The following is a 15,525-nucleotide window of genomic DNA, read 5'->3' on the forward strand; positions in this document are numbered from 1 at the left end:
ATCCATGGGGCATCTCTCCCCAACCCCAATACACACACACATCACCGGCCTTCTGGTCCCAATTAGGTTTTTTAACCTTGGTTAACATTCTTTAAACAGTTTGCACAAGGCCATGCACTCTAAGCAGTTTTCCAGCTGTGGTTAAGTGTGTGTGTGTGTGCATGTGTGTGTTGGTGTGTGTAAGTGTGTGCGTGTGCGAGACGTCTTCCTCTGTGGTTTTTCTGCGCAATATAGTGTTGTGTGACTTGTGGCATGGTAGAGGGCAACAGCAGTGACAACAGTAGAGGCCAGGGGTACTTATATGGACTACTATAGTCGTAAAGCACAGGAACCCTCTTTTTCCTCCTCTCACACACTATCTATTCCTCTCTCTCTCTGTCTCTCTCTCTCTCCCTCTGTGTGTTTGATGTGTGCCGCGGTGGTCCCATGCAGTGTGATAGCTCCGTCTGCCAAGGTCACTGAAAGTAGCGCATCCATCACTGTGTGTGTGTGTGTTTGTGTGTGTGCGTGTGCAAACTGGTTCTGACGCCAGCTCTCGAGGCTCCGTCATGGAACTCAGCTCAGCAGTCATGCAAGCTAGGGGGAAGATAAGTGGAGTTGCACAAGCCCTGCTACCAAGACCTTGCAGCTACTTACAGAAGCGTGTGTGCACGTGTGTTTATTTACTGTTACCTCCTAATAGGTGTGAGTCCTAACATTGTGTGTGCTTTTCTTTTCTCTAGAATCCACAACTGTACCTGACACGGCCACGCCCACCTTGCCCAGAATAGAGGACACCACTGCTGCCCTCAGACCAGGTAAACACACACACACAGTAGGTACAGATCCTGGGTCAGATTGGTGCTTCTCTCCCTGGTTGAGGTCAGGATGTGGGGTGTGTAAGCTGATGCCAGACCTGTGCCTGGAGGGACAGCTAAACCCTGGAGGGGGTGGGAGACTGGAGGACTGAACCCCCTGAGTTGGTCAAGGTGTTTAGGAGCACATAGATGATGTCATAATGTAACCAAGCACTAACAGGCTGCTGGGAGTTGGAGTCAGTTAGAGTCAGACCTCTGAGGGCTCATTGGGGAGATGCTGGGAATATGAGTTTCACAGCTTCAGGCCAGAGGCCAGAGATCAGAGATGAGGTTCTGCTGTTGCACTTCCTCCCTAATACTTCCTCTGGATACTTTAGACTCAAGTTATGGACACACTTAGTGTAACGAGTGTAACGTATGTCTTTTTCTCTCTTATAATTCCCCCTTCCCACTCCCTCCCTCCCTCCCCTCCATCCCCCCTCTCCCCCCTCCATGCCTCCCTCCCCCCTCCCCCCTCCCTGCCTCTCTCCCTGCCTGCCTGCCTCCCCCCCCTCCATGCCTCCCTCCCCCATCCCCCCTCCCCCTCCCTGCCTCTCTCCCTGCCTGCCTCCCCCCCCTCCATGCCTCCCTCCCCCATCCCCCTTCCCTCTCCCTACCTGCCTGCCTCCCCCCCCTCCATGCCTCCCTCCCTCAGCAGTGACCAGCCTGTCCTCCCAGGGTGGTCTGTGTGACTTTGAGCAGAGTCTGTGTGGCTGGACCACTGACCCCAGGTCTGACCTCAGCTGGTCTGTTCACACGGGCAGCAGCTCTCCTGGATCTGGCACCAGCCTGGACCTGGCTCTGGCATCTGACGGTAGGCATCTGACGCTCACACACAAACACAGCAAATACATTGTGAGCTTCAAATGACAATGCACACCCTGACCACTACTGACAGACAATACAAACAACCCCCGCTCACCCTGTTTCTCTGGACTGGTCCTGGTCCTGGTCCTGGTCCTGGTCCTGGTCCTGGTCCTGGTCCTGGTCCTGGTCCTGGTCCTGGTCATGGTCATGGTCATGGTCATGGTCATGGTCATGGTCATGGTCATGGTCATGGTCCTGGTCCTGGTCCAGTTCTTGGGGCCATCAGATAGTCACACAGTTAGATAGTGTTGAAATTAGCTCTGCTCCTGCTTTGTAGGAGCAGAGCTCCTGCTCACTCCCTGGCTCTATACACAACACTCCCAAGAGGGCCTGCTTGTTTGCTGTCCCAACAATCACACACACACACACACACTCTCACACACACACACACACATACACATATATATACTGTACCCACGCACATACACACACACAGATATACTGTACCCACGCACACACACTCAGACTCACACACATACACCTCACAGGCATTTCTCTTTATGCTAACGAGACTTCCACACACTCAGAATCTCCTTTGCATAGTACGTAATTAATTTTCCTTTTTACATTCCCAGGGATCAAAAAGAGAGAAAAAAAACCCATTGCACTGTATTAATTAAAGACAAGAGCTGTTTAGGCACTATACGGTAATAGTTATCTCAACCTTGATTCATAATTAATTCATTTTGATCTAGATTCTGAAAAGTTTTCTCCTAACTCAGAGTAGAGCAGGGGGAGAGGAGTGCAGAGTCAGCGCTCGTGTGAGAGACTGAGGTGATGTGTGCAGGAGGCAGGGTGCTGTGAGAGGAGGAGGAGGAGGAGGAGGAGAAGAAGGACCAGGTGCTAATCACTGTTGCCAAGCTGTCCTGTTAGATCACACTGAAGCCCTTCTCTCTCTCCCCCCCCACCCCCTCTCTCTTTCTCTATCTCTCTCTCCCTTCCTCCTCCATCTCTCCTAATTGTCTTTCTTCTCCCTCCGAAGTGTCAGACATAATGTTGTCGATAAAAAGTCCATTTGCTCCACGGGTGAGGGCTGGGGGAGTTCTCCCCAGTCTGCCAGGCTGCAGTAGCTAATGTTTATGGTTTTGTTTTGAAAGCCCAGTCACACTCACTCACCCTTTAGCTGTTAGAAGAAGTGAGGGAGAGGATAAATAATTAATTTAGCGTTTAGCAAAACACACACAGGAATCCTTACCCAATAGTGATGGCTATGCTGAACAAGCGGCAAACTGGGCAAGCATTAGAAATGGGCGTCAGCATTTAGCACTACCTGAGGTATTAAAGAGAAGATCAGTGTGTATGTGTGTACGCCTGCTATTTATGCCGTCATTAAAATGCATGGTAAAAGTGTCAGCTTTAACGCGGTGAGCCACAGCCCTCAGTGGTGATAGTGTGGTAACAGGCTAACCCAGGCAAGTCCTGGAGCTGACAAATAATACACCCACAGGAGACACCACTCACTGCTGCTTCCAACTCTCCACGTTTCTCCCTGTCTGGACACAAACCCTAACCTCAGCATCTACCCCTGACCTCCTGCTGTTCCAGACGTCGGCAACTTCCTGCGCATGGACGCGAGCGGCCGCCTGGAGAGGCAGCGAGCCCGGCTGGTGAGCCCAGAGGTGGGGCCTGAACAAGGGCCTCTGTGCCTGCTGTTCTCCTACCAGCTGCAGGGGGAGGCCCAGGGCAGCCTGAGGGTGCTGCTGCAGGACAGTGACCAGGAGGAGACCCTGCTCTGGGCCCTCCGGGGAGACCAGGGCTCACTCTGGAAAGAGGGCCGCACCATCCTGCCTCAGTCCCCCAAAGAGTACCAGGTAGGGGCCGTCTTCCTCCAGATCGCGCCACGTGACTGTGTTGGGCGGTGTGTGTGTGTGTGCTCGTCGTGAGGGAGGCGTGAGGGGCAGTTTGGGTCTCCGGAGAAGGACGGAATGTCATCGACCTTCTGTCCTGTGTTCCAGGTTGTCATCGAGGGCTTCTTTGAGCATGGAGGCAGAGGACACATCTCAGTAGACAACATCCACATGAGCTCCACCACTGAGCTGGAACAGTGCACACGTAAGTGTGTGTGTGTGTGTGTGTGTGACTACTCCAATTCAGCCTGAAGTGGTATAGTTTGACTAAACTTGCCGTCTTTCTCTACATCTATCTCTCGGCCCCTCTATCTCTCTCTCTCTTTCTCTCTCTCTGTATCTCATTCTCTCCTCTCTTTATTACACCACAGAGAAGGAAAATTTTCTCTTTCACAAAAACCACAGGAAGTAGAAGGAACTAGGCCACACTCAGCCTCTGGGCAGGGATTCTAATGTTTCATTAGATTGCTCTCCTTTCCTCCCTTGTTGGTAAACACAGCCTTTCCGAGCCTTTACTGAGAATTACTAGACAGAAAGAGCCGCCCAATCACTGAAGAAGTGAGCTGTTTATTCACATTCTCTCCCACACACACACACACACACACACACACACACAAACGCACACACAAAAGTAATCACACATACAAAAGTCCCAGTCATGCATGCATTACTGTAGACATACATAAGACTTTGTATTCTTGCAATTGCTAGTGCTACTCCGAAGTCATTGGGGCCTCAAAAGAGAGGATTCTGGGCAGAGACTTTCTTCCTATTTAAACCTCATGACTTTCATAAGTATCCTACCCTCCTTAACCCCCCCCCATCCCCCACCTTCCATCTCCATCTTTCTCTCTCCTTCCCTCTGCTCCCCTCGCTCTGCCCACTGAGAAGGTTCTTATCAATGAAAGCAGCCGAGCCAGGGCAGCAGCCCTGCCAAACCAGCTCCCCAGCTCCCCGGCTCTGCACTGCCTCATTGTCTGCATTCCACCCATTCTTAATAAGTCTTCTACTTTTTGTTAGCCTCCTTCACTTTGCCCCTCTCTCACTTTGCCCCGTCTCCCTATCTCCTCGCCTCTCTCTCTCGCTCTCTCTCTTTCTCTCTCTCTCTTGTTTCTTTTCTGCTCCCTATTCCCTCCCCACATTTTGGCTCCTATTAGTTGAACTCTCTCTCTTTCTCTCCACTGCTCCCTCCCTCGGTTGCTCTCTCTCTCCCGGAGGAAGCTTTCAGGAAGAGATTGTTTCCTCTTCCTCACCTTGTTAACAACAGCCTCTCTCTATTTCTGCTCCATCTGGAGTCCATAACGGTCAACCACAGGATGAGTTACAACCCCACGCTGGGGTCCATTTGGAGTTAATATTTAATGAACATGAGTAATGCTGAATTACTGTACTGTATCTCCATTGTGACAAGTAATAGGTCCACTATAGTTTTGCACTGTACAATCATAATTTCATGGCCTTTGTAATCATTTGTTTTCTTTTTCTCTTTCTCTCAGAACCCTTTGCTGCCTTCCCTCCTGACATGACTGGTGAGTGGGAACCACTGTCCTTCTGTGTGAATGTCCCTGCTTTCTGCTTGTTGCTAAGCTCAGCTGTGTCGATGATACGAGGCTCCTACAGTCCAGTTTACACAGTGGAGCTATGTTGGGGGGCTGTGCCCAGGGCCAAAGGCTAATATCTGAGTCTAAAAGTGTTGGGGGGGGCATCAAGAAAACGTCTGTTCTCAGTCAGCATCCCAGCATTGTCTGAGCATGACCCCTGCATGCAGGACTGTGACCCCTGTTATGAACCCTCATCTTGTCACCATGGAAACCATAAACGGCATACACGACAACAGCCATAAAGACCTACAGTACTGCAGTACTGCCGGTGGCATCAATTAATGATCACTCTGTACAGTATCAGCCATGGCAGGTCATGTCCCCTCTCAGTGTGTCTGAGGTGAGGCACTGGGATCTCCACCAAAAGTATTGACCTGGTATGACCACTATATGACAATATGGCCCTAATATGTCCCCTATATGAAAGCACGGTGCTGGTATGTCTACTATATGACAGAATATTCCTAATATGTCCTCTCTCTATGATAGTGTCACTTTAATATCTACCCTATAGGCCCTTGTATGTCCCATATGTGACAGCGTGGCCCCTTGTATGTCCCATATGTGACAGTGTGGCCCCTTGTATGTCCCATATGTGACAGTGTGGCCCCTTGTATGTCCCATATGTGACAGTGTGGCCCCTTGTATGTCCCATATGTGACAGTGTGGCCCCTTGTATGTCCCATATGTGACATTGTGGCCCTTGTAGGGCCCCTGTAGTGTAAGTGTGTAAGTGTAGACCTAGTTTAGCTGGAGAGGATAGAGAGCAGCAGCCATCGTTCTTATTGTGCCATCATCCCGTCGTCCTCTGAGCGTGTGTTCAGCACCATACAAGGAGCCTCTCTCAGAGCTGCTTACTCTAGGAGAATGAAATGCAGAGCTGGTGGCGCCCCAAGTTCCCTTTCTGCTCCAGCGAGCAGAGCAATCCTCAGACGACGCAGACAGACAAGGCTTAGCCAGATTATAGCCCTGCTTTGGTACTCCTCTTATGGGCAGACACGGAGGGGGGGGGGGGGGGGCAGTTTGTGGTGGAAAAGGCATTTTGCTCAGTTTTCACTCGGATCTAATATGCTTGTCAAACACCATAGGTCAACTTAAGTACCTGAGGGGGGGTTGATTCATTTTCTTAATTGTACTAGCCACAAAAGGGCCCAACTTTGTGCTAAGTCAAGCCCTTCTTTGACCAGAGCTCTGTTTTTTTTCTGTGAATGTTTTTGCTTTTCCTGCGAGGGATGAGGGTGGGTGGAATGGGGTGTCTAGTGATGGGTGCACTGACCAACAGACTGAACCCTCGTCTCCTGGGTGATTTGGGGTTGGTTGCTATGGTTGCCATAACAGTGTTTGGCTTGTGGTGGTGGAGACTAGCAGATGACCATGCATGCAACAAAAGAAATGCAGACCAAGGACAACAAATCTGGAGAGATCCCTCCCAGAACTGACCTTCTCCTCTGGTGTCTGATTCAAAGTTTTAGTGCAAAAGCAAAACGAGGGTCGAATTTAGTTTCTGGAAATCTGGTCACTTCTCTGGCTCACTCCTACAGGAGCTTTGAAATCCAAGCTGTGTTTAAATCTTTAAAGAGGATCTTCTGAACTTTAAAGAAGCCTGCTTTCTCGAGATTTTCTCTCGTGTGAATTTCGTTTGCTCATGGCTGGTTATTCACACCGAATTTAACAAAGTATTCAAACAATGTCTTTAAACTGGGCTTTTGAGTATCATGACCGGATTAATCTCTCTCACTTTCTTTCTCGCTCTCTTTCGTTTTTTTCTTTCTCTCCCTGTCTTTTTCAGTTTCTATTTCTCTCTGTCTCTCTCTCTCACACTCTCTCTGTCTCTGTCTCTCTCTTTCTCTCTCTCTCTATGTCTCTCTCTCTCTCTCTCTCTGTCTCTCTCTCTCTCTGTCTCTCTCTTTCTCTGTCTCTCTCTGTCTCTCTCTCTCTCTGTCTCTCTATGTCTCTCTCTCTGTCTCTCTCTGTCTCTGTCTCTCTCTCTAACCTTGCTGTAAAAAGTGCCTCCCTGTGTACACTGAGCTACTATACCCACAAGTAGCGCTGCAGAAGAAACATAGCTTTGCATTGACCAATCAAAACCCTCACTGGAGCCAGCATCGCATGAGCCTCTGCGTGTCTATGTGCGGCAAATGTCTTCTCTGTTTGCAAAAGTCACACAAAAAAAACAAAAACAATACAAACACGGCCTATATGAGTCTCTACCCTATAAGGCCTGCATGTCTCTCTAGCCCAGCCAACCTGTTGTGTGTCTCTTCACCAGCAGGGGGGGCCCTACCTGCCGGCAGTGAGCCCACCGTAGACACAGTATCAGTGCAGCCCATCCCTACCTTCTGGTATTACGTAATGGCCGGCGCGGGCGCCCTCTTGCTCCTGGCGTCTGCCACGCTGATCATGGTGCTGTGTTGCTACCGCTACCGCCTGGCAGCCAAGAAGACCCAGCACACCGTGTCCTACCAGAGCCACCCCAACCACCTCCACTACCACAGCAGTGGACTGGCTGGCCCGGGCCTCGAACCCATGCTCTCCATCAGGATGGAGAAGGATGAGCACCCCTGCTCCCAGGGTTGAATGGGGGTCCATGTGATACAAAATCAACCCAGCTTTATTGTTCCCTCTTGGGGAGATTACAACAGACAGAACTGGACAGCAGGAAAAGCTGTAGACTCTTTGCTCAGAGACACTGAGCCTGTGAGACGGCTTGAAAACCCCCCTGGCGTCTCGACCATCACAATCCTCAGAGAGCTCCCTGCTTTCGGAGCCTTCTGACGCTCCTTTTGAAACCTGCGAGATGGCCTTCCTTCCTTCCTGCCCCCTCTCCCTTTCTCTCTCCTTCCCCTCATCCACCAAGAGTCTTTCTGGGAGGACCGGAGGCTGACGCCTTTGCCGGGGACATAATCCCATGATCCTCTGCTCGTGGAGAATGTGATACAGCACTGTCAAGAGGCCAAGACTGGTGGGGGGAGGGAATGAGACTGACTACGGGTGAGAGAACAGGAAATAGAGAGGTGAAAGAGAAGGAGGGTGACGTAGATTGAATGAGAGATACGGGGACCTTATTTATGGCTTGAAGCTGCTCATTTGCTAAGACTCTTACATCATCAGAGGGGAAGCCCAGGTTCAGACACACATACACACACACAGAGGTTGAGAATGAAAATTACTGGGGGAGGCTCTGTCAAGCATGACAGACAGAGATTTTCTGCTTTTTAAAGAGAGGACGTGTGTATTTGTGTTCCCTCTCTGGGTTCAGCAGCAGAGATGGTCCTCTGATAGAACATATACTGGCCCTGCCTGCAGACTCTATACTAACAGACCAGACATAGGTGAGGATTTCACACTGTTAAAGCATGAAGGACCTTTAGCATAACCGTTTCCTCTTACTGAACACACTAGACTTCCCCTCCGGACTTTGAAAACAATGATGCTGGTTCCCTAGCATAACTCCTCTCCTCATTGAGTTTGCCTGAATGACTTGCCTGTGTCCGATTCTATTCTAAACTGTTGTTTTATTGCCTATGCGAAAGGACTGGAAGACTACTAACTGTGCTGGTGTACTTGTGAATGGAGCTGTGGGCTTTCTTCTTATGCAACCGTCTGGGGAAGGCTCCCAAACGGTCCTCACCTCTGTCAGAGCCTCCTCCCCTCTCGGTCTAGGCCTTAACCCTGGGAGTGGTCCTAGCCTCCCAAACACACCTGTACCACGTCACTATGAACACTGGTCATGCTCTTCTACATGTGCAGTAGCGTTGTGGTGGCGTTGTTGTTGTTTCAGTGTATTGTGATCATTTCCTTGTAATTACACATGGATGTTTGTGTGTTTTTTATTCTAGTGATCTCCTTGATCTCTTTAAGAGATTTAAGATCTGCTTTAAGATCAACTTAAAGCAGTGTGTGTTATTCTTTCTTTTCTAAGAGATGGTCCTCTCTACTGTTTTATATTTGTTATCAAAGATATCCTTGCCTTGTTGCTACGGAACTTACTTGTACTTTGCATATTTGAAACATACATGTACATTGTGTCAATTTCAAAAACATAGTGTTTAAGTTGCTGAATTGATTTAATTCCCATGGGTGTTACTGTGTCTACGGTAAATGAATGTTTGTGGTAAATAGAAGGAACTGCCGTTTAAAGCTCTAAACCCCAGTGTAGCCCACTGGGGAATGGATTCAGTTTGCTCTGTAAGCAGGTGTTAGGCACCTAAAGATCACTGTGTAGCTAGCTACCAACTATCAAACAGTTGCTACGATCACTGTGTAGCTAGCTACCAACTATCAAACAGTAGCTAGGATCACTGTGTAGCTAGCTACCAACTATCAAACAGTTGCTACGATCACTGTGTAGCTAGCTACCAACTATCAAACATTAGCTACCACATTTGCTCCCAACTACCTTCCACTATTTGGCTTTTGAAAACCAAGCCGTCTGTCGATGGGACTTTTGTCCATCTCCTCCATAATGAGGCTGGGGGCGGTGAGAGAGGGAAGGGTCTGAGGATCACAGCCCCCATCCTCTGCCTGGCTTGAGGTGGAGATCATCCCTGTTCACCAGGAGCCGTGAGCAGGATCGCCCCGCTAATCTGGCCCTTCCACGCCTCACTGGAGAACAGAGATCAAAGACAGCGCCGTATTCCTGTCTTCTAAAGATAGACTCTCTTTAGAAGGCTACTAAGGTCTCTTCAAAATGATGGAACATGAGAGCAATGTGCAGATAGACAGGTAGATGGACCGATGGACCTCCAACCATCAGATACACTAATCCTATGAGTCAATAATTAAATTAGCAATTTCCTAAAGAAATAGCTAGAGGTTCCATTTGCCAGGATTACGCATTCTGTACACTCACTATCCTTAAATGAGAACATTATCTGTGTTCTGTGTATCTGTCTTATATATACACACACACATATTGTATGAGGCCCAGTCAACTCAACATTGCACAGTACTGGTATGATTGATCTACTCCTATGAGTCAGACTAGCTGCCCTCCATCCAGTTTTGATCAATGTTTGTATTTTATTCATCCACGGGACTGATATATGACCTGTATTTATGTGCTGCCACCCAAGCATTTTCCTTTCCTCTTCAAACTTTTTTTTTGCTGTGTTTGGATGAAAAAAGGAGCTGGCATGTTGTCATGCTGTGCTGTTAAATCAACTCTGGTTTCCTCCCATAGGTTAGTTTGAAGCTCTTAATATTTCTAATTAGTTAATGGATCTGATTACATTTATAAAAACCTGCAGTAAGCAGTTCTCCCTCTGCCCATATTCTTTCTCCTCCGCTCCTCAAAGTAATATTAACGAGCCGAAGACTCGGAAGGGTCCTGAGCACCACACACATGGGCACATGCTGCCAAGTATCTGTGGCAGTGCCTGCTGAAAACTCACAAACTCCTCCGCTCTTAATTGAGGAGGTAGACATGAAAGGGGACAGCGGGAGGTTTTGGTTGTGTCGACCGGGTCTCTCTGAGGTAGTTTTGTGAGACAGAGGAATGGTGTTCTTACCGTGGGTCTAATTGGCTTGGGGGGAACTGCGCTTCGTCCTTTACTGATTCTTTAATGTGTCCTTACTCGCTGCTCTTAAACTACTGTTTTCCGCAGCGAATTCTGTTAAGAGATTAAGTTGAAGTAGTGAAGTTTGTCTGTCTGATTGAAACTTCCTTGATGTCATTTTCTTGACTGATGTCACGTTTGATAAACATAAGTTCAGCGTTGACACCGCGACTGATTTGTCTCTCAGGCGAGACTTTCTTAATGCCGACTGGCTTCGACCAGCACCGCCCCTGAGCCTGATTGGCTAAGGCTGATGGTGCGCGGGAGCCTGATTGGTTGGTTACTGTGTGCACTTTGCCTTCTCTTTTGTGAATGTCCACTACAGGGCCTTGACTGTGATTGTTGTTTAACTGTTAGCTACCTTAATTCTACACCTCAGCCTGTGTCTCAAAGATTTCGCAGAGTATTTTAGCCTGTCCAATTTCATGGTCTTGGAAATATATTGTGGAATGTGATAATAAAAAGTGATATTTTTCTATGAAAAAGTTGTGTGCACTGTCTTCTTCCACATCTCAGTCTGGAACACTAATAACAGGAAACTCAGAGATGCTTGTCACAAAATGAAAGGCTGTAAATTCAACAGTGGTATCAAGATCTTGTCATGGTGATAGGTGTAGTCTTATGAATGAGCATTCACAGTGCAGAGCAGAAAGGTCATCGCTCCATGATGTGTTACCTTCATACTGTGTTTGATCAGCATGTTTGTCTACCCATGGTCCCCTCACCCCTCAGTTTGAAGTTCACCTAGCCTGTGGGCATCCAGCATGTCTACAAACCTCTGTCTCTGCCTGTCTTCCAGATCAGAGACCTGTGGACTTTGGAAAAGACCCATTCAACGAGGGGAGAGAGCGTGTAAACGGAGGTAAGGCCATGTCTCTCTCTCTCTCACGTCCTCACTCTCTTTCACTTTCTCACTCTATCTCCCTCACGGTCTCTCTCTCTCTTTCTTTGTCCGCTATAGCAGATGCTGCTGTGCTGGTACCTCTCACCCCAGGCGTTTTTCAGCTGTGTTCTGTCTAAACTCCTCTCCAATCCCACTGGCCCTCCTGGCGTTTCAATCTCACAGACAATAGTGCAGCTTTGCTAGGAGCCCCATCTTCTCCACAGCCTGGAGCAATCGAGGTCTCGGTGGTCCCCAATACATGCCTCTGGCTAGGAAGATATGACAGTGTGTAGCTCCAGACGGATCATGTAGCCTTACTGAGTCTGTGTGTGCGTGCATGAGAGAGGGAGATAAAAAGAGCACATTTAAGAAAGAAAGACAGAGAGGGAGGGAGAGAGAGAGAGAGAGGGAGTGAAGTTTGTTTCCTCCCAGACTTTCAGGAGAGACACGACAGCCATGTGTGTTCCCCGTGCCCCGCCCCTCCTTCCTCATGTTCACCTGAAGCTCCTCTTTGGCAAACACAGCATCTGTCTGTCAGCATCAACGTTCCTACCTCGCATCCCCACACCCCCTCCCCCGAAGACACTGAGACTCCATCACTCTCCCTCTCTCGATGATGCAGTCTGTGTGTGTGTGTATGTTATAAACCACTCCACATTCTGGAGTTAATTGCAAAAAGGCTTGTTGATGTGTCTCCATTCATTACTCTGATTAGAATTCCCTTGTCTAAATGCCAAAGCACCCATCCAGCAGAAGTCATGCAAAGATAAAACCCTGTCGTTCGCAACTCAAACCGACACCAGTTCTCAGTCAACTTCAATGGAAGTGTCTAATTGGCGTGTCAGCATGTGATGTATACTCCCTCCCCTCCTCTCTTCCCCCCCCCCCCCTCCAGGTTTCTCCTTCCCGGAGTGGAGCACGCCCAACCCCTCCCTGGACCCCCCCGTGACGCGGGTGTCGGAGAAGGACAACTCGTGGCTGTACACGCTGGACCCCATCCTCGTCACCATCATCGTGATGAGCTCGCTGGGCGTGCTGCTGGGCGCCGTGTGTGCCGGCCTGCTGCTCTACTGCACGTGCTCCTACAGCGGCCTGTCGTCGCGCAGCTCCACCACGCTGGAGAACTACAACTTTGAGCTGTACGACGGCATCAAGCACAAGGTCAAGATCAACCAGCAGCGGTGCTGCTCTGAGGCCTGAGGGGCGGAACACACACTCACACACACACACCACCCGCACACACACTCGACCAACCACCACCTCGGAACCCCTCTGGGTCAGCCGCCAAACGCCAACCGGCCTGTTGACCCTCCGGGGGTTTCTCATTGCCCTCTAACCCCACCCCCTACACCACCCGCCCGCGCCCCCCTGCACCCCGCCTGCCCCCTGCCTCCGTCCCCTCCTCAGCCTGCAAGAGTCCCCTGCTATAATTAAGCCTGTCAATAAACCAGACTGACTTAATGACCCACTACACGGCCTCTGACCTGGACCTGGGCTGAGCCTGGACTCGGACCCGTGACCGAGCAGAGACAGGGACCTCAGCTCTAGGCAGTTGGCTGTTTTCGTGGGATGTGACAGAGATATCCAAACATATCAATCTTAATGCCTATCCCCCCCCGAAAAAGGAAAACAAAACAAACGAATTTCTAGATTTGTAAAGACGACAGGTTTTTGTTTGGTTTACGGAGGTTAGATATGAGTTGTGAGCCTGGAGTGTTTTAGAGTATTGCTAGCTTTGCCAGCGCTGCGCTTGCGTTTTGTGAACTCAGTGGCATAGAGGAACTATCGTGGACTGTTTCTGTTCTGTTTTAGACCCGTGTCTTAACCCCAAAACGGCTTCAGTTTGTAGCGCCCGCCCTGTAGACTGTGTGTGTCATCCCTAGACCTTCTCTCGTGTGTCCACTCTTACGCTTCAGTTCATCTCGTCTTTTTAGCATTATGGATGTTTTCGTTACAGACTGTGAGAAGTGTCTTGAAATGAGTAGAGCTGCAAAATACAGAAAGAATACAACTTTATCTAACATATTGGATACTTAACGGCTGTTTGCGTAAGATTAGATTCAGTGTTAGCATCGTCTTTTTTGGTATCATTTGCTTTTTTTTTTACTGTATGATCTCAATCCGCACGGCACTATGCTGTGTGACACTGTCGGAACGGTTTTATTGCAACCTATGGATTGCCAAGGGTTGGAGAGAGCCATGGAGCTAGCTCCACAGGAACTGCATGTTCTCAAGGGAGAAGGAACTCACTACTGAGAAAGACTGACTAAATAAAAGAGAGAGAGAGACATTGTCCTCTCTCTCTGTCTCCCTTTTGCAACATTCCTGAAGTGAACACCCAAACCGCAAAGACAGAAAGGAGGACTATGGGAGTCTGGGCTTCCCCAGCCTCTCCTGGACACATTACGGAGCCTTAAGCGATGAGCTACTGGAGGAGAGCCATTGAGAAAGTGTTCCTGGACGGGCCTCCACTGGAGGCTAGGAGGACCAGGCCTCACACTGACTTCATCCTGCTTTTTCCTTTGCGCCATTTTCTTCTGTTCGTTTTGGCCATGAAAATGGAGGTTAATCACAAACAGGCTTTTTTTTCTTCTTTTTTTTCAATCTTTTTTTCCCCAATCTAGGTCATGTTGTTTTGAAATCTGTTGGGCTGCCCAAAAGGAGAGACAAGGAGAGAGAGAGAAAAGAGAAAGAGTAAGAACTGAATATCTCTCCATTCCATTACCCAACCTCAGCAAGGAGTCTCTCCCCACCACTCCCCCCCCCTCTCTCTGCTAGTGCATGCTGGGTAATCCATGGTTATGGACGAGAAGTGGGGGGGGGGTGTTCTGAGAGTTGATTAGGAGGTGCTGAAAGACACTGGGGAGGGAGAGAGGAGGGAGGAGAGGGGGGTTTGAAGTAGAGGTGGAGGTGGCCCATCCAACTCCCTTTTCAATGGACTCTATAGACTGTTTTCCAAGTGCCTTGGGGCTCTCTCTCTCCTTCTCTCTCTCCTCCTCTCTCACACTCTCTCGCCTGATTTAGCTTTCCTTGGAAGCTGTGATAGTATTACCTCTTCAGCCGGGGAAGAGGGGGGTGCTGGAGGAACTCAACGACATGGAGACCGGCACCGGCCAGATGACTCAACTGATGTTTGTAGACTTTGTACAGAAATGTTCTTTTTTAATGTTATTATTATTATTATTTAAATAAAGGATGAATAACATGTGTTTGGACTTTGTGTGGTTATCAGCTTGCCTTGATGTGCTGTGGGCAGGTGGTGTGTGTGCGTTTATGTTTGGGTGTGTGTGTCTGTGTGTGTGCGCCCGTGTGTGTGTGTGTCTGTGTGTGTGCGCCCGTGTGTGTGTGCGCCTGTGTGTGTGTGTGTGGGAGGGAGGCTGTTATCTGACCACAGTGTTTGAAGTTCTCTCCTGGGCTTCTGTTTTGAAGGCGAAACCGGACCGCGTCGCCCTGTCTGGGCTAGCTTAGACAGCTCACTCACTCAGGTCATTTCACTCACCAAATACTCATGCACGCACACACACACACACCCTGTATACACATGCCATGCCAGTCTTTCTCTCTCCCCAGGGGTACCCGATTAGCTGCTGGTTCCAGTCTTGCAGTAGGAGCAAAAGAAACAGGGCCTCAGCACATCAAAGCTTCCAGCAACCCTGCCCCCCTCCCGCACACACACTCACACACACACCCCTGCCCTGGCTCTCCCCCCAACCTCCACCCACTAACGTGACTGGCTTAACACCCACATACGAGCATCTCACATGATCATCTACATTGCAAGGGTCAACGCAATGCCATAAATCAGAGCATACACTCTCAGCACCGACACAAGTCATGAGGAGGAGCAGGAGGAGATGGAAGTAGAGAAAGAGGAGGAGGAGGAAGAGGAGGAGGAAGAGGAGGAGGAAAATGAGGTAGAGGAAAAGGAGGAGG

At 49.3% G+C, this 15,525-nt stretch overlaps 1 protein-coding gene across 5 annotated transcripts in view; it reads left to right on the plus strand.

The window, feature by feature from the left end:
- Positions 1-14,801, plus strand: part of nrp2b (neuropilin 2b) — a 60,448-nt gene extending 45,647 nt beyond the window's left edge. The window contains exons 12-18 of one of the 5 annotated variants that reach the window (XM_084688566.1): positions 723-797; positions 1,492-1,650; positions 3,249-3,514; positions 3,659-3,755; positions 5,047-5,079; positions 11,509-11,571; positions 12,488-14,801. In XM_084688566.1, coding sequence (XP_084544692.1) covers positions 723-797; positions 1,492-1,650; positions 3,249-3,514; positions 3,659-3,755; positions 5,047-5,079; positions 11,509-11,571; positions 12,488-12,792 — 998 coding nt within the window. In that variant the 3' untranslated portion in view covers positions 12,793-14,801. Of the gene's footprint in view, positions 1-722; positions 798-1,491; positions 1,651-3,248; positions 3,515-3,658; positions 3,756-5,046; positions 5,080-7,420; positions 11,195-11,508; positions 11,572-12,487 lie in introns of those variants that run through there. The other 4 variants (XM_084688567.1, XM_084688568.1, XM_084688569.1 and 1 more) reach the window with 4 other exon arrangements.
- Positions 14,802-15,525: the final 724 nt, after the last annotated feature.

Source organism: Hypomesus nipponensis, chromosome 23, assembly GCF_054491055.1.
Source record: "Hypomesus nipponensis isolate SF chromosome 23, ASM5449105v1, whole genome shotgun sequence".
NCBI classification, from domain to species: domain Eukaryota; kingdom Metazoa; phylum Chordata; class Actinopteri; order Osmeriformes; family Osmeridae; genus Hypomesus; species Hypomesus nipponensis.